This window comes from Mytilus californianus, unplaced genomic scaffold (genome assembly GCF_021869535.1).
Source record: "Mytilus californianus isolate M0D057914Y unplaced genomic scaffold, xbMytCali1.0.p SCAF_9, whole genome shotgun sequence".
NCBI classification, from domain to species: Eukaryota; Metazoa; Mollusca; class Bivalvia; order Mytilida; family Mytilidae; genus Mytilus; species Mytilus californianus.
In genome coordinates, this window is record NW_026262745.1 from 44,305,787 (window position 1) to 44,332,800 (window position 27,014).

Here is a 27,014-nt window from a genome sequence, read left to right on the forward strand (position 1 = left end):
AGTTTATTAATGACAATAAAATCATTTAGTACAATGTTTTTTATAGTTTTTTGTCATTCAGTCAGGATTTTAAACTGAGTTATGACATATTTCTTTTGTCTTAAATGGTCGTTGTTGTTAATATTCTTCTTCGGGTATAGGCTATATCTAAGATTAGTTCATATGGAAAAAGATGGTTAGATGTATTCTGTATGTACAGTACATGTCTGGTTTCATTTCCGGTGAAATCTGGTGACGATTTCAACTTTCAGTTTTCACTTTCTCACAGCTGTCAGAATGCCGAAAGAAAATTTGAAAGACAAACTAGATGGAAACGAATTAGATCTTGGTTTGAGCAATTTGACAACTGTTCCTGTCAAAGAACTGGTTAGTTATTTCGATTGTGTTTCTTCAAATGGTTAGCATCACGCCATCAGTGTCATCACAGCTCAGACAAGTCTAGTCCACAAATAAGTATGATGTCATGAAAGACTATATTAATCTTTTGCAGTGACGCCGTCCTACGAGGTCATAACGCCACAACTATTTTTTTTTTGTCTAGACTTTGAGATCAACCTACCCTCTCAACTCCGAGTATGAGACCCAATTTTATCATGAAATTTTCAATGACTGCTGAGACTAATACATTATGTATAAGCCCCAGCAGGGTTTCCTCTGGCGGGTCGCCATTTTCGCTTTTTGGGAAAAAATTGAAATTGTGGCGATTAAAACTCGCTATCAGGTTGGGCACAAGTCAGGAAAACTGGGGTATTCCCTGTTTTCAGGGAACACCCCAGTTTTCTGGTGTTAAAAACCTCAGTAAACAGGGACTTCTTTTTTCCTTGTCAATTTATGGTATGAAATCTACAAAAGTGCACCTTCTACATGTGATAACAATGTTATATGATAGCAAGTGTTTTTATAAGTTCAAAAATCAAGCTAATTTCAAGTCTTATTTGATGCTCAACTCACAACAAAACAATTCCTTTGTTCACCAATTCATACCTTGATCATCAATTATGAGAAGACAAACAGATAAGTTAATCACTTAGGCATTTAAATTCAATGAATAGAAAATTTCAATAGAAGTGAACATAATTCAGTTATGATCAGTTACACCTGGAGCATGCAGCTTGATCAACTGATTCCTAAACAAAAGATTTGTATGTTTTTGAGTTCTAGAAAAAACAAGGCTTCACTTATTCATGTTTTGTTGTTCCTATGATACTTAAAGTATTTACAAATACTACTGATACAGTTAAAACATGCGCTTTTGTAAATTTCATGCCATGAATTGAAATAGAAAAAGGAAGTCCCTGTAAACTAGGGTTTTTTAACACCAGAAAACTGGGATGGTCCCTGAAAACAGGGAATACCCCACTTTTCCTGACTTGAGCCCAACCTGGCTATTGGTGAAAGAATTTGGCAAAAGAAATATAACTGTTCAACATCATGAACATGATGAACATGGTCCATCTTGTTTACTTTTTTCAGGCCATGCCATAAATATGATTGTTTGTTTCCACTAACCCTGCCTTGTCTGTTTTTACCATCCAGGTCAATAGACCTTATCGATATTTGGAAATCTGCGCCGCTTGACATGAGAATCTGTGCCTCTTGAACTACATGAACTATTGACGTCATACAACAATTACTTTTCCATTGTGGCGTCAGATGTTTTCTATTATGACATCAAAATTTTAAGGGAACCTTCGTGATGTCCAGTAATGGCAGACAAATAGCGATATTTTTTTTTTTTGCAGATGAAAAAAAGTGTTGCCTTGGTTTCTGTTTTAAAAATTGTCTTATAATCTCTCAAACAGTCTGAGGAAATTACTGAAATAAGTGATTTATTAATCACTCATTTAAGTAGCAAATTAGAAATTCTGTGATTTTGTAGTTTTACCAAAATTTTAAACATACAGGTTTAGATTATATCTAATTATTAGTAAAATTGAAAAAAAATGAACCTTTTGCTTCTTTCAAGTAGCAAGGTTTATGCCTTTGATGCAATCATTCATCTGTAAATTCTACATGTATATTTGTTGAAAAAATGCTATAATAAAGTTTTACATAATTATCTAATACTTTCTTAACAGATTTTTTCCAGCAGTGGGATTTTTTTTTCCTGTAAAATTCAAGGTTTCATGTTACAGATTATGTAATAAAATTTTACTGTTCATAACCAAAATTTCACTGTTCGGGGTGTTGAAATTAGTGGGGAAATTAAAATATTAATACTTAAAGAAGTGATTTTTCTTAAGAAACTAGACAATGCTAGAGGTATGATACTTAAACAAGTGATTTTCACATCATTTTCCCAGATTCAGTACAAGGTCATCACCTGACAAGACCGGTCATCCTATAAACACAGATGTTGTTTCTGATAATTTTAGCAACATAATTAGTCCCTGGATCATTAGTATTATATATTTAAAGCTACAATAAAATTAAATCACTTAGTCTAGTGATTTAATTGTACTACTTCTAAATAGGTGATTATTAAAGAAAGACAACTCTTACTTCCAACATTTCTGAATAAATGTTACTTGAATCAGTGATTTCTTAATCACTCATTAATTCCCCTGACTGTTAAAAGTGTTTCAACATTACCCAACTTACTCAACAATTTCTGTTTAAAATTTTTTTCCACACTTATGAGAATTCTAATTTCCAGAATGTTTGAATTATATTAACTGGAAATCAGGATCTGTTGAATTTTATGCGACAAGTCTAAGAATGTGAGTCATAGGGACTACTATCAGAGATTTGCGGAAAGTCTCGGTTCCGACTGTTTACACCAACTTTGACAGGTAAAATGAAGGGGATTGTCTCAAAATAAACAAAAGTACTAAACAAGTAGCATTTCAAGGTAAAAGTTGAAGATAACTGTTAAACAAGATTTTACACAACGATTTATTTAATTCAATAAAGATTGGAAAAACACTTGCAATTGGCTAAACTCAAAACGACCGGTACAAGACACAAAAACAACTAAAATAAACACAAAAGACACAAAGTACTCATAAAAGAATGTACCATGATTACAACAAATTAATAAATCATGTTCTCCCAGACTAAAGTCTGCTGACTTTGCTGACTTTGCGTGTTTACGGTATGCCGATTTGGAGAAATCTTATACAGTCAGAGATATAACTCTATAGGGTTATTACAGAAAATAACTTGCGTGTGTTATTACAGATACTTTCATGAGTTGTCTACTCTTTATTCCTTAAATTTTCAAAATCTGCAATAACATATGTTAGTTATTTGTAAAATAAATCAAAAATATTTTAATTTATAATGGGCTCTAGGGAACTCTTGAGACTTTGCGCAGAAACTAAATGCATAGCCTTGATAATAAATGTTTTAATTAAATTTGTACATTTTTTATTAACCATGGTAAATCAAATAGGACGAGGCTTTTAAGGGATAAAATTAGCTGTAATAACATAGCTTAGTTATTAAAGGAATGTAACCTATTATATGAGACACTTGGGAATTACTTGGAAGCTTGCGCAGAACCTCATTACATGCTCTGGTCATTATTTCTTACAATAAATTAAAATACATTGTAATTAAGCATGATGTATGTCTGAGAAAATGCTTTGGAGTGATATAGAGAAGCTGTGATAACACCCTTTAGTTATTACAGGCATATTTTTTCTGTAATAACATATAGGTGTACTATGCAAAATTGGCAAACTATGAACTGTTATATCTTTCTATAGTTAAGTATACATAAAGGCAAAAGTAATATCAATAGAACTTGTATGCATTTTAACTAAACTAGTGATGTATATTGTCCCTTTGAAACATATAACATACATATGTTATCACAGTTCTTTGATATTTTAGTCCACAATAACAAATGTATGTTATTATTCTGTAATAACCCTATAGAGTTATATCCCTGACTGTTATATATCCTAGCAGATCACATTCTTTCAAAAAATTTATCGTTGATCTCGTCTAAACTGTCTCATCACATACTGTTGTGCATCATTTTGATGGTCTAAATATTCTCCTTCACCGTAACAAATGTTTCCCTCCTTGTCAACTATTACTTGCGTGTGCATGGCGTGGTTGTGACAATGACCAGAAAAATAAATTTCTTTTGGCAACAGGGATACAAGGCCAAATATCCCATTTTACTTTCCATTCTTTCCCAAGTCAAATTGAACTGCTATCATTAGCTGTTTTTAGCTGTTATTTACCAGTTCTTCATATGTTTAGCAGTCCATCTAATAGAAGTTTGAAAAACTGCCTTATTTCAGCATTTCTTATAATTAGCATTCATCTTAGCAGTTTGGATACCTTCTAAAACTGCTGTCAATTTGTCAATTGGACAACAGTTATAACAGCAGTTCAATAGCAGTTTGATAGCAGTTTTGGTTTTAATCTTTGTTATAAAAATGCTTTGATCTGGCTGTGTTTTCAGCTTGATAGTAAACCTTTATTTGAAGATTATTTGATCATTTTCAAATGTGCATTTTGGCTCCAAAGCTGTGTGTAAATACTTGCTGGTGAAAAACTGTATTTTTGTCAATTATAAGGTTTAATTTAGGCTAAATGTATTACTTTCACACACCTGTAGTACAGTAAGTTGAAGTAACAGTTAATACATGTGTATTTTCTGGCATAACTTTGTAGGGGAAAACAGAAATCATACAGAAAGCCTGAAAAAAGGGGGATAGTCGCTTATTCACATAGAATATCTGATGTTTACAGGATTGTTATAAAATACTAGTATATACTTTGATACAGTGCAAGATGTTATTTGAAAATAAAAATATAAATATTTTAATATAATTTTGTAAAAAAAACAAATCATATTCAAGAGTTGAAAAAAGGGGGAGGGAATATTAGGGAAACCTAGTTCGCAAATAGCTGATTGGTTAATATTGACCAAACAATCCATTTAATGAAGTTAATATATGTTACTTAAGTTTGTTTCAGAAAATGGAAACACTATATATCATGTATATTACATGTATTAAGTATTTTTTTGTTTAAATCCAAAAGAGAAAGAGGAGATAACTGTTGTCTTTTGGTCCACATAAATTATATATATGTAGAGAGAAATAAGTAGAACATTTGGTAATTAAATAATAATTAAAATAAAAAAGAAAATTAACTTTTAATCTGAAAATCGCTTTAATAGTCAAGGTAATTAATAGTCTCTAGTAACCACTCTTATTGAATAAGTTGCTTTTTGCATTCTTAACTGTTCCTATAGCTATTGTTCTGACACTGACATAATTAATTATAAGGGGCCTAAGGCCAGGTACAGTATTCTGACACAAAACATGTTTACACCCCCTTAACATGTCTGTTATTGGATTAAAATAGTCATTTGATTGCAGTTACTGCTCAAAATTACAAATATAAGTTAATTAGTACAACTTTTTGAAATTTCAAGACTTACAGTTATAGGACAAACGCCAGATTCTAGGTTTCATTAGCTAAATAGCTAGAAAAAATATTAGAATTTTATTCTTGCATTAATATCTTGTACCCTGTATATTCATGTACCGTACCTTTGTATTCCAACTTTTGACAGATCTGATAGCATTCCATAGCAGTTATTAGCAGTTTAGAAAACCATATTAGGGTGTACAACTTAGCAGTTTGTATGAATATTCATTATTGATAGCTATTATTATAGCAGTTCTCATGAATATTCAGAGAAGATAACAGTTTTGGGGTATCTCATTTAAATTTTTCATCAAAAATAGCTGCTAAATAACTGTGAAGGCTAAATAAACTGCTAAGAAACTGCTATGGAATGCTATTGGAATGCCTATATGCAAATTAACCATTGCCTTGAATTTGGCAACTGTGAATGCTAATTATAATGAACTACTAAAGAACAGATGTCAAGTAAGAACTGTGAATGTTAATAAACTGCTGTCCTCTTTGACTTGGGTTGTTTAGTCCTTGAGATAAGAAGTTGAACTCTAACATGTCTAATTAAAAAATATTAGCAAACCAGAAAAAAAATGTATACATGGTATAGTTATAGACATGATAGGCATGTATTATTTACATAATCTTGATTATGTACCTGTGAACCAAAACTTGAGAATCTTAAGTCTCGTAAATTTTTTTATTTTTATAAGTAATTTTTTTGAGAAGACAAAGGGGAGATTATTGTTATCTTGAAATGAAAATTAAAATCTTACAAATTTACTTCTGCAACTAAATATTCTGTACATCTTCAAGTAAATTTATAAACACGACTTGTATAAGTATTACCCAAGAATGCCTTATTTATAATTATCAGTATATATAGCATTCATTTGACAATGAAATATTTAACCTATGCACTTCAGTTCCTTATAAATGTCATGAATATTTGGCAATCACCATCTTTGACCAAGACCTGAATGGGTAGTGGCTAAAATCAAAATTTGTGTTCCTTGCTTTAAGTTATTTCATTCCATGCATTGATACAAAAACAATATTCACCAGCAATTTGTGACTGCTCACCCAGGGTATGATTAGTAGAAGGTGATTGTGATATCTACATGGTTACTTTCTAGTTTCACTGAAAAATGTCAAAAGGGAATTATCATTGATAGTACACTTGATCTTACATGTACATTCAGGCCTCTGCAATAACTTTTTTTTCAACTTGTCCAGTAGGACAAGTACATACCAAAACTTACTTGTCCGAATGAAATTGTAATTGTCCAAAAAAAATCTTAATAATAACCTTTTTTGCATTTTAAGTTGATTGAATTAAAACAATAGAACAGAATTTGATTTTAACATATCTTTTGCAATACTTTACAAAAATATGAGTCGAGAACAACTGAATCTAGTCATGTCACAGGACTTAGGTTCTAGTTTTCATCAATGCCAAAGTCTCATCAGACTCTGCACATGAGGCACCGTCTGATAGGATTGCCAATGTACACTCATTGGATTTGTATCCTGGTTTTTTAATTTGAAAAAAGTTTATTTAATGCAATCAATAAAAAAATGGAGATGAGGTATGATTGCCAATGAGACAACTCTCTGCAAGAGATCAAATGACACAGAAATTAACAACTATAGGTCACCGTATTGCAAGTATTGTTTTTTTCTACATACATGACATGCATGACATATGATCAAATATGATTTTGTGAATGTTATGGTCATTTTTATTTTAAAAATATTTTTGCTAAAAAAATTACCGGTATGGTATTTGTTATAAAGCAACAGAATAAGGTAGGAAAACGAGGTACTGATTTGTCTTGGTCCTGAAATGTCTCCTGCGTTACCAAACTGTCTATTAATTATGTTTATTGAATATGTCTCCTACGGTGCCAAACTGTCTATTAAACTTGGAGCCGAATCGCTTCGGAGCTGGTGATGAACTGTCTTGTAAAGTTACCTTATCTACAAAGCGCAGCATATTGGATCAGTAAGACAGGTTTCCGAGAACCTGTTAAAAAGTACCTGACAAAGAACCAGTTTTAAATTATCGATTGCAAGTAAACATGTCAAATTAATACTTGTTTTTATGTTCTTTTCTTGTTTTTTGTTTATAATTACTTTGTTCATCAAAGTTGGATTACATTTATTTTCTGCAGAATGATTTTACTTGTCCCGTCGGACAAGCTTGATATAGCTTTTACTTGTCCGACCTTTGTTTCCTCTGGTACCGGACAATCGGACAAGCGTTATTGTCGAGCCCTGACATTGCATATATATGTATGTTAACTGTGTCCAGCTAACTGTCAATTTTAATTTGACTACAATTGTACATGAAAGGAACAGATTTTGTAAATTAAATTAAAAAGAAAACAAGACAAATATGATTCCAGAGTTGCTTTTAGATTTGAAGAGAAAAGGTAGTAGTACAAGTAGCTTGAAAATCCATTTGATTTCAGCTACAATGTAGAACTTTGCATTTTATACAGCAAACTTAAGTAATTTTAATTAGATATTGGATAAAAAATCAATAAATCAAATCTTGAAAACCATGCACAGTTTCCATAGCTATCTTGAAACACATGGATTAAATCTTATGACATACTATATCACCAAATCTACAAAAGATTGAAAGAGGGTAGATTTATACATTTTTGATAAATTACAATTAAAAATGAAAGACTTCTTCTTGACAGCATACATTTGTAGCAAAGAAATGAGTAATTTTATGATATAACTTTATATTGGTTTTGATTTATCATTAATCTTGTTTATTTCCAGTTAAGGATAATTTAGGTACAAATTTAGATCAGGGGTCTAAATTAAAATTGATTAAAAAAAAATGATAAAATACAAAAATTTAGTTTATATCATGCTTTATTTTCAAAAATGATAAAAAAAAAAGTGTGGGTGACAGAGCTGTTGTGCAAAATTGTCAGATTTTGTATAGTTTGTAGGTGGTAATACCAATATTGTGTGATAAGAAGAAGACTAAACGATTGAATTTTATTTATTAGATAAAATATGAGAAGATAATTCATATAATGTGCTTTCAGAAAGTAAAAAAAAAAATGGGGTCACATGACTAGATTTCTTGCTACGAAACAAAACAGGTAAATGCCCTACATATAAAATTAAGCCTATCTGAGTTATCTACCCTTTTATGACAAAGTTTTAAAAAAAAAAATCAAACAAAAAAAATGTTCTATATTTTTAAAAAACAGTTGTAATAAAACACAGTTTTCTTCATTTAGATAAAAAGTCTTACAAATGAAACACATTCCTCTCTCAAATTTAAAGATCTAGACCTATTAATTGTGTTCTATATTTTACAATCCAAGATGGTGGAAGACACCCATTCTACCTTAGGTATTGTCATTTATACTGCAACTGTTACACCATGTACACAGTCAAATTGCATTGAATGTATATCAATATTTGTGAAATACAGTCACCATGGTCACTGATCATATAATGCCTTGTTTGTGATGGTGATATTGTGTTTCCACAAGTTTATTTATGACCATGATGACATCAATAAAGAATACAGGTTTGTGGAATTTTAGGTTATCCTCTTAAAATTCAAAATTGTTGATTTTTACCCAAAGTGTTAGATTTGGGACAGTGGTAAGTGTTGCAGTATAAAGAGACCATATACAATTGAAACCAGATATAAATGCTAAGCAAAGCCTTGAATTCTACCTGTTTCTAAGCCTTGTGCAAATTAATTTATATTTCGAGACAATATATAGTTACATGTATGTATATTTATTTTATTTGACAGGCAGCCATACCTAAAGCTACAGTATTGGATTTATCTAACAATGTCATCTCAATATTACCTGTAAGTAAAATAACAATGTCATCTCCACATTACCTGTAAGTAAAATAACAGTCATCTCCACATTACCTGTAAATAAAATAACAATGTCATCTCCACATTACCTGTAAGTAAAATAACAATGTCATCTCCACATTACCTGTAAGTAAAATAACAATGTGCTCCACATTACCTGTAAGTAAAATAATGATGTCATCTCCACATTACTTGTAAGCAGATAAGTAAAATAACGATCTCCACATTACCTGTATGTAAAATAACTATGGCATCTCAACATTACCTGTAAGTGAAATAACAATGTCATTTATACATTAATCTTTAGTAAAATAACAATGTCATTTATACACTACACTTTTGAATCATTTAATAACAATGTCATTTATACATTACACTTAATTAAAATAACAATGTCAATCATACATTACACTTTAGTAAAATAACAAATTCATTTTTACATTAGATTACACTTTAGTAAAATAACAATGACATCTCAACATTACCTGTAACTAACATAACTGTCATCTCACCATTACATGTATAGGTATGTAGAATAACAATTTCATGCCAATATTAACTAGTACATTTTGTTTATAAGGCAAACTTGTAAATAAAATATAAACAATTTACAGTACATAAAACAAAGAAATGTTAAAATTCCCTGTTAGAATGAAAATTGTATGAACATTGCATGTAATTTTATAAAAAAAAGTCATCTGAATATAACCTGTGCATGAATCCATTGTTTCCAAATTACCATAACTTATTAGCATGATTACTGGTAGTAGTAATTATATATACTGGTATTTAAAACAGTCAATATACAAAAAGTCAGTTCAACATTAACATGATTAAAGGTAAATGTATACATGGTATAGCTTGCATTACTAATTAGTTCAATGGCCTACTGTACTGAGAGTATATGAAAATAAGGAGCTGTGGTATGATAGCTTATGCGACAACTATCAACCAAAGTGGATGTAAGCAGTTATAGGCAACTGTACTGCCATCAATAATGAGGAAAACCCATACTATATAGTCTGCTATAAAAGGCCCCGACATGAAAAATATGAAACAATTCAATTGAGAAAACTAACGACCTAATTCATAACAACACAATTTACGAAAAACAAATATGACAGACATGAACCACTGAACTACTGTCAACTACAGGCTCCTGACTTTTGACAGGTGCATAAGGAATGTGACAGGGTTAAACAAGTTTTTGGTTGCTCAACCCTCCCCTGACCTGACAGTGGTGTTACAGCACAACATAAGAACAAATTGTAATAATCAGTTGAAAAGTCTTGTTACAATATAATTCTATTATTTTAAATCTTTATTCTAGGATCCATTTTGCACACTTGTACACCTAGTCAAGATTGATCTAAGCAAAAATTTACTAACAGAATTGCCTGAAAAATTTGGAAATCTACGCAATTTGCAACATCTTGACCTTCTTGGGAACAAATTAAATGTATTGCCATTAAGTTTTTGGAGATTGGAAAAATTACGATGGTTGGATTTAAAAGACAATCCTTTGAAAGACGAGCTAAAGAGAAATGCTGGAGACTGCTTGAATGAGAATGAATGCAAAAAATGTGCACAAAGGGTAAGAATTCACAATTTATTTTGTTGTTCCGTTACTAGAAGGCTTTCAATCAAAAGAATTTTTGTAAGATATGAATTAAATTGTTAATCTATATTCATAACTTAGGACACAATTTAGATTTTGGAGGTAGGCTGCCTTTATAGATATTCTAAAATATATATTGTGGATTCATTGTATTTAGTAGGTATCGGTGGATCATGAAATTAAGAGTTAAAAATAAAAATTTCCAATAGACTTGTATGCAACAAAAATGAATGAATCTATAGTAAAAGAAGTCTTCAGAAATAATTACCATAAAACAAAACTTTGAATAGTAACCTTGTATAGAACTTCAAAACACATTATATATATACAGTTAACTCTCGTTGTCTCGAACTTGGTTGACTCGAAATTTCGGATGAGTCGAAGTTTTCTCGTGGTCCCGAACTTTGTTCCATATTAATATATGTATTTCGACTCCTGATGAGTCGAAATTGGATGAGTCGAAATTTCGGTTGAGTCGAACTAAATATACAGTCCTAAGGTTAACAAAAGCATTCAAAATTCATTATTTATCTCGAACTAATACACATATGTCAAAACATGACCTCCGGGATTTAAATGGATTGAAGAGTTAATCTGACAATACACGTGTAATATGTCATATGTCAAAACATGACCTCCAGGATTTAAATGGATTGAAGAGTTAATCTGACAATACACGTGTAATTAAATTTCCCATCACTGACCAAGGTATTGATTTGTGACATTCTATTTCCACGAGTGTTTACCTAAGATTATCTTTTATCACCATGATAAATAATTAGTGATACATTGTTAAAGTTTATAAAAAATTATTTAAAATGTTTACAAAAAAAAATAATTAAATTAATCGTGATTTACACTGATGAGCTTGGATGTGTATAAAGTGGGGATTAAGACTTCCGTTGGTGATCACATAAAAACTACTCAATCGACATCTTTTATCTTTTTGTATTTTTTCTTTAAAAGAAAGATTGAGATAAAAGAAAATAAAAAGAAATCTAAATTTCTAAAATCTCTTGTATCCGAGAATAAACAATTTTGTCAAATTTAAATGACTTAAATAACGATAAGATCGATTGGAAATTACTCTCTCGGATAAAAGCCACAGGAAAAAATTGTAACTGTTCAAAGAAATAATTAAATAAGTGAAAACAATGTTATTATAATAATGAAAGACCATAACATACAAATCCATCGATATGAGACCAGAATATCGACCCCCTTCCCATATTCATCCGTATTTATTTTAGCTTTACCAAGGTAAGCAAGAGTTGTGTCCCTTGGTCTGTCAAACTTCCGGTTTTCGTTTGAGTCGAACTACAGGTATCTTGAAATATTTCTCTGGTCCGGCTGACTTCGAGATAACGAGAGTCGGCTGTATTTTGTTTAATACGCAATCTGACTGAAAAATATCTCCAACTTTTTTTTCAACTCTCTGACACTTTTAAGACTCCCTTACATATTATTTAAATATAAATATTTTCTTATTAATGAGAAATAATAAGGTATATAACCATATACACACCACCCTCAGAAATAACTTTAAAAATGTACATCAGTGTTCAAGTGTCAAGTTAAACATGTTAAAACGAAATAAAGTTTTGGCCAATCAGCAGCATGGTTTGTACATCTACATATCCATGATATTTCAGAATGTTAAACAAGGAGGATGAAAGATGTAACTGTTTATTTCGCCACAACACTCAGGTCATATCTTCCATTTTACAAAAATTTATCATCTTGTATTATGTATGATAAACTTAGCTGTAATAACTAGGCTTAGTTATTAAGGGCATGTAACGTATTATATGAGACACTTGGGAATTACTGGGATGCTTGCGCAGAACCTCATTACATGCTCTGATCATCATTTCTTACAATAAATTAAAATACTTTGTGATTAAGCATGATGTATGTCTGAGCAAAGGCTTTGAAGTGATGTAGAGAAGCTGTAATTTATAACACCCTTTAGTTATTACAGGCATATTTTTTCTGTAATAACATAGGTGTACTATGCATGATTGGCAAAATATAAACTGAGATATCTTTCTATAGTTTAGTATACATAAAGACAATAATAATATTAATAGAACTTGTATACAAAAACAAATGATGTATATTGGCCCTTTGAAAAATGTAACAGACATATGTTATCACAGTTCTTTGATTTTTTAGTCCACAATAACAAATGTATGTTATTTTCTCTAATAACCCTATAGAGTTATATCCCTGACTGTACACTTGTGAAATACCCTCCACCTTTTTCTAAAGATTGTGTAATGGTCTTGAATACATTAACATGATAAAACTTTGTCAAATGTCCAATACCCATGATACCCTCTTATACATGTTGTATTTTGCCTAACTCTGTTTCCCACATACCACTGGATTTATATATATCTATTGATGCATTTATTTTCCAGATATTGAGGTATATGAAAGATCTCAATTCAGAACTAGAAAGAGTAAAACAGAGAAGGCTTCAGAAAGAAAGAGGTAAATCTTCAAAATATTTATAATTGTTTTCTCAGTTTGTATTTGCTTACCCTAACCAGCACCCAAGATCACCCCTGGTTTTTGGTTGGGTTCGTGTTGCTCAAACTTAAGTTTCCTTTGTCTTTGACCTCATTTTTGTAGTTCAGTGACTGATTAAAAAAAAAAAATCAGTGATTATGAGCTGTAGGACAACTGTATTTGGTATGTAGAACCATTTCAAGTATTGGCATTTGTCAAATAGATTGACAGTCTCTTGGTTGCGTTTCGCCTTGAGTGTGATCAAACCCTGATCAAGTCTAACTGAAGACTATAAATGGTATTGCTGCTTCTTCACTCAAGCTAAGCATGTGGCATTAAGGAATAAGATAAAAAAATTAGTCAGCTCAGAGTCAGAATGATGTCTATGGGTAGGATGACATTTCTTCCTGCAAACTGTTACTTTGTGAACCAGCACATTAAATTATCCAGCTCAGTGTGTCAGACATGTACAAAGTATAGTGTTAACATTCATATTACTTTTACATGTTCTCGTCTTGAAAACCAACCAGTTTTTGCAAGTGATTTATTTACACAAGTAGAAAAATAATTTTGATTTAAATCAATGCATATATGCCAAACTAGGATCTTCCATTATATAAATATATCAAGAAAATGAGAATATGACGAACATAAATTGCCGTGGAGTTGGCTAGAAACAACTTAACCATTGTTAACATGAAATAAAGTATGAGCGAAAATAAGTTGGTTTACTATATGCATTTAATCTGCTGCTGTACGTTAAACAGCCAGCCATCCATCATCATCCTTCAAACAAGGTTCTCTTGTCATGGACCTCTTTTCATGGACCAGTGATCAAAGTTGTTTTCGTGAGAATGTTTGTTTCTCAGATTAACTAAATTATTGTATGATATGATTGTAAGGTGTACAGTTGGATTGGGTTTATTTGGGCTTGACCGTTATTTTCACGGTTCATGTTATATGTTAAGTTTTAGTGATTATATCCATTTCTCAGATGCTATAAGCAATAGGTCAATTATATTTGGTGTATGGAATGTGACTGTATGGTGTACATGTCCATTTAGCAGGGTTCATCTGACCTTGACCCTTACTACTAACTAGTTAAAAAAAAATGGCATTAAACTGTAAGTTGGAATAATTTGCCATGTTTTTAGATTTTTTTAATGCATTACTGTTATTTAATGCTTTCAGTAGCCAGGTAGCAGTAAATATGTTTGTCTCTATTGGTCTGATTTCTTAAATTTTTAGGGATGCTATTTTTGTAGATGCATGAAACAAATTTTCTCAGTGCATTACAAAACATTGAATTAATATTCTTTTTGGATACGTGTGCTACTGAATTGTTGTCTGTACATGCAGTGACATGTATGTCATTTAAGCACATCTTTCTCCTATGTTTATTTTGATTGCACAAAGATCTGTTTGTTTATATAGAATTAGAAGCGTTACAGAAAGAAAAGGAAGAAAGTGAGAGACAGCAAATAAGAGATGAAAGAAAAGCTGAAAAAGAAAGGAAAAAGGAAGCAAGCAGAAAAAAGTATCAGACTGAAAAAGAGGAAGATGAGGACACACAGTCATCAGAAGAAGGTAATTATGATACATTTGTGTGCACAAATTGGTGAAAAAAAAAATCATATTGATATTTGTATGTCCATATTTTTAGATGACTGATTTGTTTAGATCAGGTAAAATCATGTCAGTGCATCACTCTGATTAGTTTGAATCTCAATTTCTTAATATAAGAACCAGCAAGGAAATATCTTTTGAATATTGGAAGACCTGTACAAAGTTTGCTTGCGTTGTTAGGGTGGTATACATTTTTGTACATGGGAGTTAAGATGCCACATAGGTTCCAATTTATCTCCTTTCAGAAATATCATTTTCATCTTTCTTGAACCTATAAGACAAACCTGAAGTCAAATTGGTATAAACTGAAACGATTTCGACAATTAATTTTTATCAAATAAAATAGTTGCAACTGAAGTCACTTTTTGGTTCTGGTTTCAAATTCACAATTTCCTATTTCAAAATCTAATAGAAATAAGAAGATGTGGTATGAGTGCCAATGAGACAACTCTCCATTCAAGTCACAATGTGTAAAAAGTAAACAATTATAGGTAAAATTACGGCCTTCAACACGGAGCCTTGGCTGACACAGAAAAGCAAGCTATAAAGGGCCCCAAAATGACTAGTGTAAAACAATTCAAACAGGAAAACCAACGGTCTAATCTATATAAAAGATGAGAAACACTTAAGAACCACATCAACAAACGACAACCACTGAAACAGATTCCTGACTAAGGACAGGTGCAAACCAATACAACGGATTTAAACGTTTTAACACGTGCCAACCTTCACCCTAACCTGAAATAGTAGTGTAACATTACAACATAGAAAGACACACTATAGAATATATTAGTTGAAATGGCTTAACTCAATCAAAAAGACAATATATTAACAAAAACAATTAAACATACACTGAACGAATAAATTTGATCTATGACACAATATAAATACAATATTAAATAAAAAAGGGGGGAATTTAAAACAATGTCAAAAAGACAACTATAACCTTGGACAAAATGGTGTTAAATAAAATAACATACTCAGGTAAATTTAAATATTATAATTTTGTTGTTAGGAGTACGGAGATATTTTTTACAAAATTAATAAATTTGTTGTTCATAGTAGGAGAACAGCAGTGAAAATTTATTGTCATACTAAATACTTATAGTGAGACAAGATATAGCACAAAATAATTAAACATTGAATAACAAAAATGCATCACAAATTGTGTCAACAGGTCAAATTAAAACAAAAGTACGATTTGAGAGTACTCGCAGTTACCGAAAGCTAGTTAAAAGCCAAATACAATTAATAATAAAAAATCATTCATCAGAGACTAAAATCAACTAAAACACATTCCAGGAATTTAGTGTTTTAACGCCATGGACAGTCAAAGAAGACATGACTAGTGCAATGCCAAAATTAAAGTATCGACAGGCAGTAGGATAGTTTGGATTTAACCTTATAATAAATATGTATAATGTTATAAATAGATAAAGCAATCTCTATATAGAAAATGAACCTGGATGTGTATTTATACCTACAAAAAACCTTTCGAAAAGAATACAAATTTAGTTATGCATTCTTGATCATATTTTCAAAAGCATATGCCAAACATGTTGTTGATTGGTTAAGATTGTCAATAACAATGTATAATTGACCAATGGTTTAACACCATTTTTATTTTGGTTTACAAACAATCAAATTACTCATAGTGATTAATATCCTGTAGATTCTGAAATGTCAATTTTTTTTAATCTAACTTTTTTAAATTAGAAAATTTAAAATTGTGTCCAGTGGTGAAATATTGCCCCTCACTTTCTTTATTTGTAGATGTTGTATGTATATAATTTAATTTTGGATGTAACACGTCTTCTGATTGGCTGAAAGTGTTTTGTCTATCAGCTCATAGACATAATTTTGTCATGTGACCGTGACGTCACCAACGTTTGTTTTCAATATTTACTCCTTAAAAATGGATATTAGAATTAGATTATAAGGAATGACTATAATATTTTTTCTGTCTAATTAAAATAACCTAAAAAATGTGGTGCACACTTTTAAATAACACGCTACGAGGGTTATTCAGTGTGCACCACATATTTATTCCTCACCTAGGGGCATTCTGTTTTTCGGTCTGTGTGTCTGTTCGTCCATTCGTCTGTCTGTCCCTCTTCAAGTTAAAGTTTTTGGTCGCTTCAGGTTAAAGTTTTTGGTCAAAGTAGTTTTTGATGAAGTTGAAGTCCAATCAACTTGAAACTTAGTACACATGCTCCCTATGATATGATCTTTCTAATTTTAATGCCAAATTAGAGTTCTGACCCCAATTTCAGGGTCCACTGAACATAGAAAATGATAGTGCAAGTGGGGCATCCATGTACTATGGACACAGTCTTGTTTATGTGATTTCTTCATAGACAGAAAAAATAGTAAGTCATTCTTTAAATAAATTGATATAAGATGAACTGTTATTTTAATTATTTTTTTTTAGGTGAAAGACTGGATAGTGGAAATAGAAAAAGTGCAATAAAAGTAAAAACAGGTAAACAAATTAAAGTTACTTGTTTTTGTTTTCACATGTTTCATGTATTGTTAGTTCTTTTATTTTTCAAATACCAATTTCGTGAATTGAGGAGAAATTATATCTACATGGATATTTGATTTCATTGTTTTCCAAATTCTGCATACAAGCATATATAAAATTTGTTCTTTATTAAATATTTAGATTTGTGATTGACCTTTGCCCTCACAATTGATGAAAATTGGTATCACAAAAATAATAACGAATCCACAGTAATGGAAAAAAATTAGTGTATCAATTCTTAACTTAAAATAATTACAGACACATACACACCAAAAGCAAAAAAGGGGCAAAAAACAAGCATTTTTCTAGTTTCAGGACAATAACTTGTGTGTAAGTGTATGGATCTTTATGAAATTGTACTACAAGGTTCCATATCACAAAGGGAAAGCTGGGTTTTAGTTTGGGGGTAATTGCCTTAAACGTTTTGGAATTTTGGACCAAAAAGGGGCCAAAAAACAAGCATTTTTCTAGTTTCCAGACAATAACTTGTGTTCAAGTGTATGGATCTCTCTGAAATTGTACTGCAGGTACCATACCTCAAAGGGAAGGCTTGGATTGAGTTTGGGGGTGATGAATCATAAGGGGGTTCAAAAAATTGGGGGGAGGATTTTTTTTTCTTTAAAATTTTCCATTTTAAATTGGTTATTTCTGATTTATATATAAGCAAATAATAATGATATGGTTTGAATAGGTAAATTAAAAATTTTTAAGGTCTTAGACCACATTCATTCTGTGTCAGAAACCTGTGCTGTGTCAAATATTTAATCACAATCCAAATTCAGTGCTGTATCAAGCTTGAATGTTGTGTCCATACTTGCCCCAACTGTTCAGGGTTCGACCTCTGCGGTCATATCAAGCTGTCCAGCAGAGCATTTTATTACAGTTTGTTCTAATGTTGTGCTGTAATACCACTGTCCCAGGTTAGTGGGAGGGTTGAGCACTCACAAATATGTTTAGCCCCCTCCCCTCCCCACCCACCCAAACACACACACACACATTCTTTATGTGCCTGTCCCAAGTCAGGAGCCTGTAGTACAGTGGTTAGTGGTTGTCGTTGGTTAATGTCTGTAATATTTGTTTTTCATAAATTGTTTTGTTATAGATTAGGCCTTTTTTAGCCAACTATACAGTATGGGTTTTTCTCATTGTTGCCTACATTTGCTTACTTTCACATGTTTCACTTCATATGAACTTTGGTGGATAGTTGTCTCATAGGCAATCATACCACATCTCATTATTTAATATTCAAAGACAAACAACAACAAACAATACACAGTACTGTTACCTTGACATGGTATAGGCACAGAATGTGAAGGCGTTAAACCTGGGTTACCAGTGCACATTCGTTGCCCTTTATCCATCTAGACAGACTATATGTCATAAAACTTACAATAAAAATACCTGCATAGTCCAGCAAATAACGGGATAACCACTTACTTGAAGAAGGCAAAAAAGCACATAATTTGGAAAGCAGGGTCAAAATGTGCTGGCTAATATAAAATATAAAATCTACCTAAGAGAGCCACAGCTTACAATTGTCTGTATACTGTCGCTCGTGAAGAAAAAAAAATTCTCGTCTCATCATACAATTTAATTGAAAAGGGCTGTTTGTGTGAGAAGTCTGAGCATTATGAGACCATTTAAAGAAAGGACTATTTTAACTGAATTGTTCAATATATGAATAGACTTTATTTTTCTTTTATCGTCTTTTTCAGCAACTGATGGCAGACTTTGTACAAAGGTATTGTTATCCTTGTTCATGACAGCTATATTTATTGTTGGAATGATATATGTAATATCAGTGTACTGTGAGCGAGAGAAAAAGGAAAAGTTTTGTCAAGAATATGGACACACTATTGTTCGAGAAACAAAGCATTTCATTTGGGAAATGGAGGAAAGATTACAGGTCCTTTACCGTTTTATTCAAAAGAAGTTTAAATAGTGACCAATTAATATTGTCATAATAATTGTATTACAATTTTTTTATTTTTAAGCATATGGTGCAAGGTCAAGCAGAGAGTATAACATAAGAAAATAATGTTTCTTTTTCTTAAGTTTTTAATTATCTTGTGTTGGAATATTCAGAAATATATGGTGTCTGCCCCTTTCAATATCTAAATGACAATCAATAGAGAAAAATAAAAATGGTAAATTAGGTACTAGCTAATAATCAGCATCTGCTATATATTGATTAATTGGCATACAAAAACATGACATTTGTTACATAATAATTCCGAACAAGGTCTATGTATATCACTAAGATAATGAATAATAAGACGCACAGCGATTTATCATGATACATTTACTGGACTGTGAACTTCAATTGAAATTTGATGTAATTTTTTTCTGTGGTACATTATGTTATAAATGGAGATAATTAATTTGAAAGCTACAACTTGACAAAATTTTGTTGTTTTGATTTAAACAGTTATTTAGTTTTAAACAACCTGAAAACTCTTGAGGCTTTTACTTCATGTACTTAATTAGAATTATAAGTATTATCATGTTATTTGATATGTGTAATTTTGCATACATTGTAAGTGTACAAACACAGGGTTGTGTAAAATTATACCAAGTTTCAAAATAGATGATTTCATTTAACAAGCTAAGGATGTGTTGTATGTGTATATGTTACATATTCAGGTCAATTTCCAATTTATAGAAATTTTTGTTAATAACACTTTTAGTTGTCAGTAACTGGCAGCTTACTTTTAATCATTTATTTTAGAACCAATGTACATGTATTGTAACTCTACATTTTCATTGATATTAAATGATATGCATAAACAGTCAGGGGAATTATTGAAATAAGTGATTTATAAATCACTCATTTAAGTACTAAAAAGTAGCAAATTAGAAATTCTGTGAATTTGTAGTTTTACCAAAATTTTAAAAATACAGGTTTAGATTATATCTTAACATTAGTTAAATTGAAAAAAATGAACTTTTGCTTCTTTAAAGTAGCAAGGTTTATGCCTTTGGTGCGATCATTCAGCTGTAAATTCTATATTTGTTGAAAAAATGCTATAATAAAGGCTTTTTGGAATGAACTAATACTGTAAATTCAGAAATTATTGCGTGCATTTATTATTGCGATTTTGTCATTTTAGACTAAAATGTGATTTTAATTTTTGCGATATTGAGAAAAATCTTGTTTAATTCATATAAAAAATTTCAAAATGCGAGTTTAAATTATTGCGATTATAACCCTGTCGCATTTTTCGCAATAATAAAAACATCGCAATAATTTCTGAATTTACAGTACTTTCTTAACAGATTTTTCCCAACAGTTGGAGTATTTTTCCTGTAAAATTTAAGGATTATGTAATAAAATTTTACTGTTCGCGATCAAAATTTCACTGTTGGGGGGGTGTTGAAATAAGTGGGGTTAATTGAAATAATAATACTTAAAGAAGTGATTTTTTGGAAGAACATGAAGAAAATAGAGGTATGATACTTTAACAAGTGATTTTCATGCCATTATCTCAGATTCAGTACAAGGTCATCACCTGACATGACCGGTCATGCTATAAACACATGTTGGTTCTGATAATTTTAGCAACATAATTAGTCCCTGGATCATTAGTATTGTATATTTAAAGCTACAATAAAATTAAATCACTTAGTCTAGTGATTTATTTGTACTACTTAAATAGGTGATTATTAAAGAAAGACAACTCTTACTTCCAACATTTCTGGACAAAATGTTACTTGAATCAGTGATTTATGATCACTCATTTAAGTAATTCCCCTGACTAATAAATATTATATATTATTTATAGATTTTATGTTTTTGATTATCAGCACATTAATATATTTGATTTACCTAGCTCACGTTGAGTTGTCAGCATATTTTTGCTTTAAGTACCTGTCTTCGTAAGAATCATGCAAAAAAAGAAAGAATGAACAATTAGATACTAGTGCCATACATATATACTTTATGTTTATAAGTTTTTCTAATGTTTTAAATGAATATTATGTATTTCATATATGTAATGGTCCATTTCCATTATTTATGTAGACATCACAGAATTACTTTGTTTTTCATTTTAAGATTTTTTGACAAGGGGAAACTTGTTCCACATGTAGTTAGAGATACTAACAGACTACCTTATATTACTATATTGCTTGCTTGACATATTATCAAATTGAGAGAGAACTTTTTTAGTCACAATGATTCCTTCCAAAATCAGCTAAGTTGTCTTTAAATTTTATATCAACTACAATCTTCTCCAAGGAAAACTGGTGACAAATTCAACAAATACAATTGAAAAAACATTACAGAAGACTATGGTGGAGGGGGTGGACAGCTTTTGAGGGAGGTGGGAGGAGGGGGGGCATGAGGGGAAGAAGGGTACCCCCTATCCACCCCCTCATGGTGAAATTTGGTTATTGTAATACATTTGTATTATTTCTTTTTTTTATCATAAAGATCGGTATATATATAACTGAATTTGTTTCTGAACAAAATTATTAGGAAGGCCTGAAGTCAACCAATTCAATTGGTCCAATTATTATTAAATGTATTTATATTCCATGAAAACCCTTCAAATATGATAGGTTGGACATCATCTACACATTAATTTGAAGTCATTGAACATCACATACATTTCACCTCAGAATTGAGACATAATATTATTTTTGTTTTAAGATGTTCTTTGAAACCATAAATGAATATTATACAGTAATTATTAAATTGATTATTATGTTCAGTGTTTTATATTTAAATTAAGTAAAATTTTAATTGATATCAGAGCGAATTTAGGGGAAGGGTGTCTTATGACAGCTACACATATGGTAAATGCATAACCTTTTACAAGTCTTACTCCTTAAAAGGTATAACAAAAATAGCGAACTCCAATGCAAATTCATAAACGGAAAATCCATAAAAACAGACAAAATCAGATGCTATCAATCAATGAAACAAGTAAAAAACAACTGCCATAGTTCTGACTTGGTACAGGCATTTTCGAATGAAAATGGTGGGATAAACCTGGTTTTATAGCTAGCTAAACCTCCCACTTGTATGACAGTTGTTTATGGTTCCATTATATTGACAAAATTGGGTGAGCAACCCAAACAGACAAAAAAGGTTAACATTGCCTTGTTGAGCTCTCTTTTTAGCTCACCTGGCCCAAAGGGCCAAGTGAGCTTTTCTCATCACTTGGCGTCCGTCAACCCGCGTCCGTCGTCCGTAAACTTTAACAAAAATCTTCTCCTCTGAAACTACTGGGCCAAATTTAACCAAACTTGGCCACAATCATCATTAGGGTATCTAGTTCAAAAAATGTGTCCGATGACCCGGCAAACCAACCAAGATGGCCGACATGGCTAAAAATAGAACATAGGGGTAAAATGTAGATTTTGGCTTATATCTCTGAAACCAAAGCATGGAGAGCAAATCTGACATGAGTTAAAAATGTTTATCAGGTCAAGATCTATCTGCTCTGAAATTTTCAGATAAATCGGACAACCCGGTGTTAGGTTGCTGCCTCTGAATTAGTAATTTTAAGGAAATTTTGCCGTATTTGGTTATTATCTTGAATATTATTATAGATAGAATAAACTGTAAACAGCAATAATGTTCAGCAAAGTAAGTTCTACAAATAAGTCAACATGACCTTAAGGAGTTATTGCCCTTTTATAGTCAATTTTTAACAATTTTTCGTAAATTTTTGTAATCTTTTACAAAAATCTTCTCCTCTGAAACTACTAAGATGAATTTAACCAAAGTTGTAAACAATCATCATTAGGGTATGTAGTTTAAAAATTGTGTCTGATGACCCTGCCCGCGAACCAAGATGGCCGACATGGCTAATAATAGTACATAGGGTAAAATGCAGTTTTTGGCTCATATATCTAAACCCAAAGCATTTTTGAGCAAATGTTTCAAAAACAGAATTGTTCATTAGGTCAAGATCTATCTTCCCTTTAATTTTCAGACCATTCAGGCAACCCGTTGTTGGATTGCTGCCCCTGAATTGGTAATTTTTAGAAATTTTTTCAGCTTTTGGTTATTATCTTGAATATTATTATAGATAGAGATAAACTGTAAACAGCAATAATGTACAGCAAAGTAAGACCTACAAATAATTCAACATGACCAAAATGATCAATTGACCCCTTAAGGAGTTATTGCCCTTTATAATCAATTTTTAACAATTTTCATAAATTTTGTAAATTTTTACAAAATAATTTCCACTGAAACTACTGGCCCAAGTTCATTATAGATGAAGATAATTGTAAGTATCAAGAATATTCAGTAAAGTAAGATCTACAAACACATCACCATCACCAAAACACAATTCTGTCATGAATCCATCTGTGTCCTTTGTTTAATATGCGCATAGACCAAGGTGAGCGACACAGGCTCTTTAGAGCCTCTAGTTTTTCAAAATCAGGGATCCTTAACTTGATATGTAGGATGAAGTCATCTGGTACATATGATTGACTTGAATTTAGTCATGTTTTCAAATCCTTTAACCATTAGTTTTGAATTCTATTAACACTTGAATGTCATTCAGCAAATGTAAACCAGGCTTCTACAAAACATATGCTCTCCATACTGCTACAAGAACAGAGTAATTAGATTGTCACTTCGATTTTGTTATTTTGCTATATCCTAAACTTGTGTCTCTTTCAAACAATCCTTTGTGAAAAGTTTGGTTGATGACAATAACCACCATCAAACTTGGCCGGCGATGTAATAAAAAGATTTCGGAAAATACTATCAAACTTTGGTACAATTATTTCAATCATCCCTCATTCCAGATCAGCTGTGCATAGGGCTTTCTTGGCAAAATCTTTCCTGAATTGGTTTCAAATTTTTTTTTTTGACCGCATCGTATATTGGTATGACGTTGGCGTCGTCATCGTCGTCCGAAAACACATTGGTTTTCTCACTCTAACTTTAGTTTAAGTGAATGGTTCTCTATGATATTTTACCATAAGGTTCAATACCACAAAAGGAAGGTTGGGATTGATTTTGGGGGTTATGGTATCAACAGTTAAGGAATTGGGGGCCAAAAATAAGCATTTTTGTAACATCCAGACATAACTTGTGTGTTAGTGTATGGATCTCTCTGACATTGTACCACAAGGTTCCATATCACAAAGGGAATGCTGGTATTGATTTAGGGGATAATTGCCTCAAAATTTTATTTTAGGAATTAGGGGCCAAAAAAGGGGAAAAAAACAAACATTTTTCTAGTTTCATGACAATAACTTGTGTGTAAGTGTATGGATCTTTCTGAAATTGTACTACAAGGTTCCATATCACAAAGGGAAAGCTGGAATTGAGTTTGGGGGTAATTACCCAAAACGTTTAGGAACAAGGGGCAAAAAATAAGCATTTTTCTAGTTTCCAGACAATAACTTGTGTTCAAGTGTATGGATCTCTCTGAAATTGTACTGCAAGGTACCATACCTCAAAGGGAAGACTGGGATTGATTATGGGGGTAATTGCCTCAAAATTGTAGGAAAAAGAGGCAAAAAACAAGCATTTTTCTTGTTTCAGGACAATAACTTGTGTGTAAGTGTATGGATCTTTCTGAAATTGTACTACAAGGTTCCATATCACAAAGGGAAAGCTGGGTTTGAGTTTGGGGGTAATTGCCCTAAAAGTTTAGGAATTTGGGGCCAAAAAACAAGCATTTTTTATATTTAATCACAATCCAAATTCAGAGCTGTATCAAGCTTGAATGTTTTGTCCATACTTGCCCCAATTGTTCAGGGTTCGACCTCTGCGGTCGTATCAAGCTGCGCCCAGCGGAGCATTTTATTCTTATTTTTGTTATGTCATCTACATGTAACAATGAATATAATGCCATTGATATTAATGTTATAAATAAACGTATACATTAAATCTTAACATAACATAACACTATCAATTGTTAATCCCATACAATGTATGTTATAGTAAAAATACCACCTTACAAATTTTGTTCATCCAAAGATTTTCTGGAACGCTCACACCCTAAAAGTTAAAAGCCATGGAATGATATAAAAATAAGCAGAATAGCCAAATTCATCACAAATCAACTTTGCCTGAGGGAGTTGGAACCTTAGTTTCTCAGTAAATCTTTAACAAACGGTGAGTTTTAGAGAAAAAATGTTATAAATCATGTCAGTACCAAGGTACTGACTACCGAGCTGATGCTAACCACGTGAACTAACAGTTCATCTGCAGTGGTATCAACCTGGTGCTAGTAAATGAAATTAACACCTCATAAATTTCGTGCGTCAGAAGTCGTTTTCTGGTTTTACCTTTATCAGGAACACTCAAACCCAAACATTAGAAAGCCAGGGATGTATAAATACGTTGAGGTGTTGTGGGCTGTATGACCTAAAACTACCCAAACATTAGAAAGCCAGGGATGTATAAATAAGTTGAGGTGTAATGGGATGTATAAATACGTAGAGGTGTTGTGGGCTGTATAACCTAAAACTACCCAAACATTAGAAAGGCAGGGATGTATAAATACGTAGAGGTGTTGTGGGCTGTATAACCTAAAACTACTCAAACATTAGAAAGCCAGGGATGTATAAATACGTAGTGTTGTGGGATGTATGACCTAAAACTACCCACACATTAGAAAGCCAGGGATGTATAAATTCTTAGAGGTGTTGTGGGCTGTATGACCTAAAACTACCCAAACATTAGAAAGCCAGGGATGTATAAATACGTAGAGGTGTTGTGGGCTGTATGACCTAAAACTACCCAAACATTAGAAAGCCAGGGATGTATACTAGTAAATACGTAGAGGAGGTGTGGGCTGTATGACCTAAAACTACCCAAACATTAGAAAGCCAGGGATGTATAAATACGTAGAGGTGTTGTGGGCTGTATGACCTAAAACTACCCAAACATTAGAAAGCCAGGGATGTATAAATACGTAGAGGTGTTGTGGGCTGTATGACATAAAATTACCCAAACATTAGAAAGCCAGGGATGTATAAATACTTAGAGGTGTTGTGGGCTGTATGACATAAAATTACCCAAACATTAGAAAGCCAGGGATGTATAAATACGTAGATGTGTTGTGGGCTGTATGACCTAAAACTACCGAAACATTAGAAAGCCAGGGATATATAAATACGTAGAGGCGTTGTGGGCTGTATGACCTAAAACTACTCAAAGATCATATTAGATTGATGAAAGCACAGGCACTTCTCTCTGAATAATTTTTTTCATATATATCATAACATAACACAAGGTACCCAACTTGTATTTTTGAGAAATTGCACTCGGTCGCGAATTTTCGTTATATTTCAATCCCACGGTTATCTATCCCACTGAAACTTTTTATGCCGTAAATCTACATTGAATTATCTACAAAATGAGGTATGACACGTTCATTTCTGTTGTTGGAATCATTCGTAGCAGTCCTTCCAAAAAGGAAAATCGTAAATTATTTCGTATATATTAAAGATGAAGAACTGATTCTTCCAACACTGTATCGGATACCTAAACT

The 27,014-nt window shown here is 31.7% G+C and overlaps 1 protein-coding gene across 1 annotated transcript; it reads left to right on the plus strand.

Moving 5' to 3' along the window:
* The first annotated feature begins 197 nt into the window (after nucleotides 1-197).
* On the plus strand, nucleotides 198-22,253 carry LOC127716101 (leucine-rich repeat-containing protein 59-like). Its single transcript, XM_052222192.1, has 7 exons — nucleotides 198-366; nucleotides 9,188-9,247; nucleotides 10,590-10,853; nucleotides 13,301-13,373; nucleotides 14,826-14,978; nucleotides 17,449-17,499; nucleotides 19,257-22,253. The coding sequence occupies exons 1-7, from the start codon at nucleotides 277-279 to the stop codon at nucleotides 19,481-19,483; spliced, it is 918 nt and encodes a 305-aa protein (XP_052078152.1). The 5' UTR covers nucleotides 198-276; the 3' UTR covers nucleotides 19,484-22,253.
* Nucleotides 22,254-27,014: the final 4,761 nt, after the last annotated feature.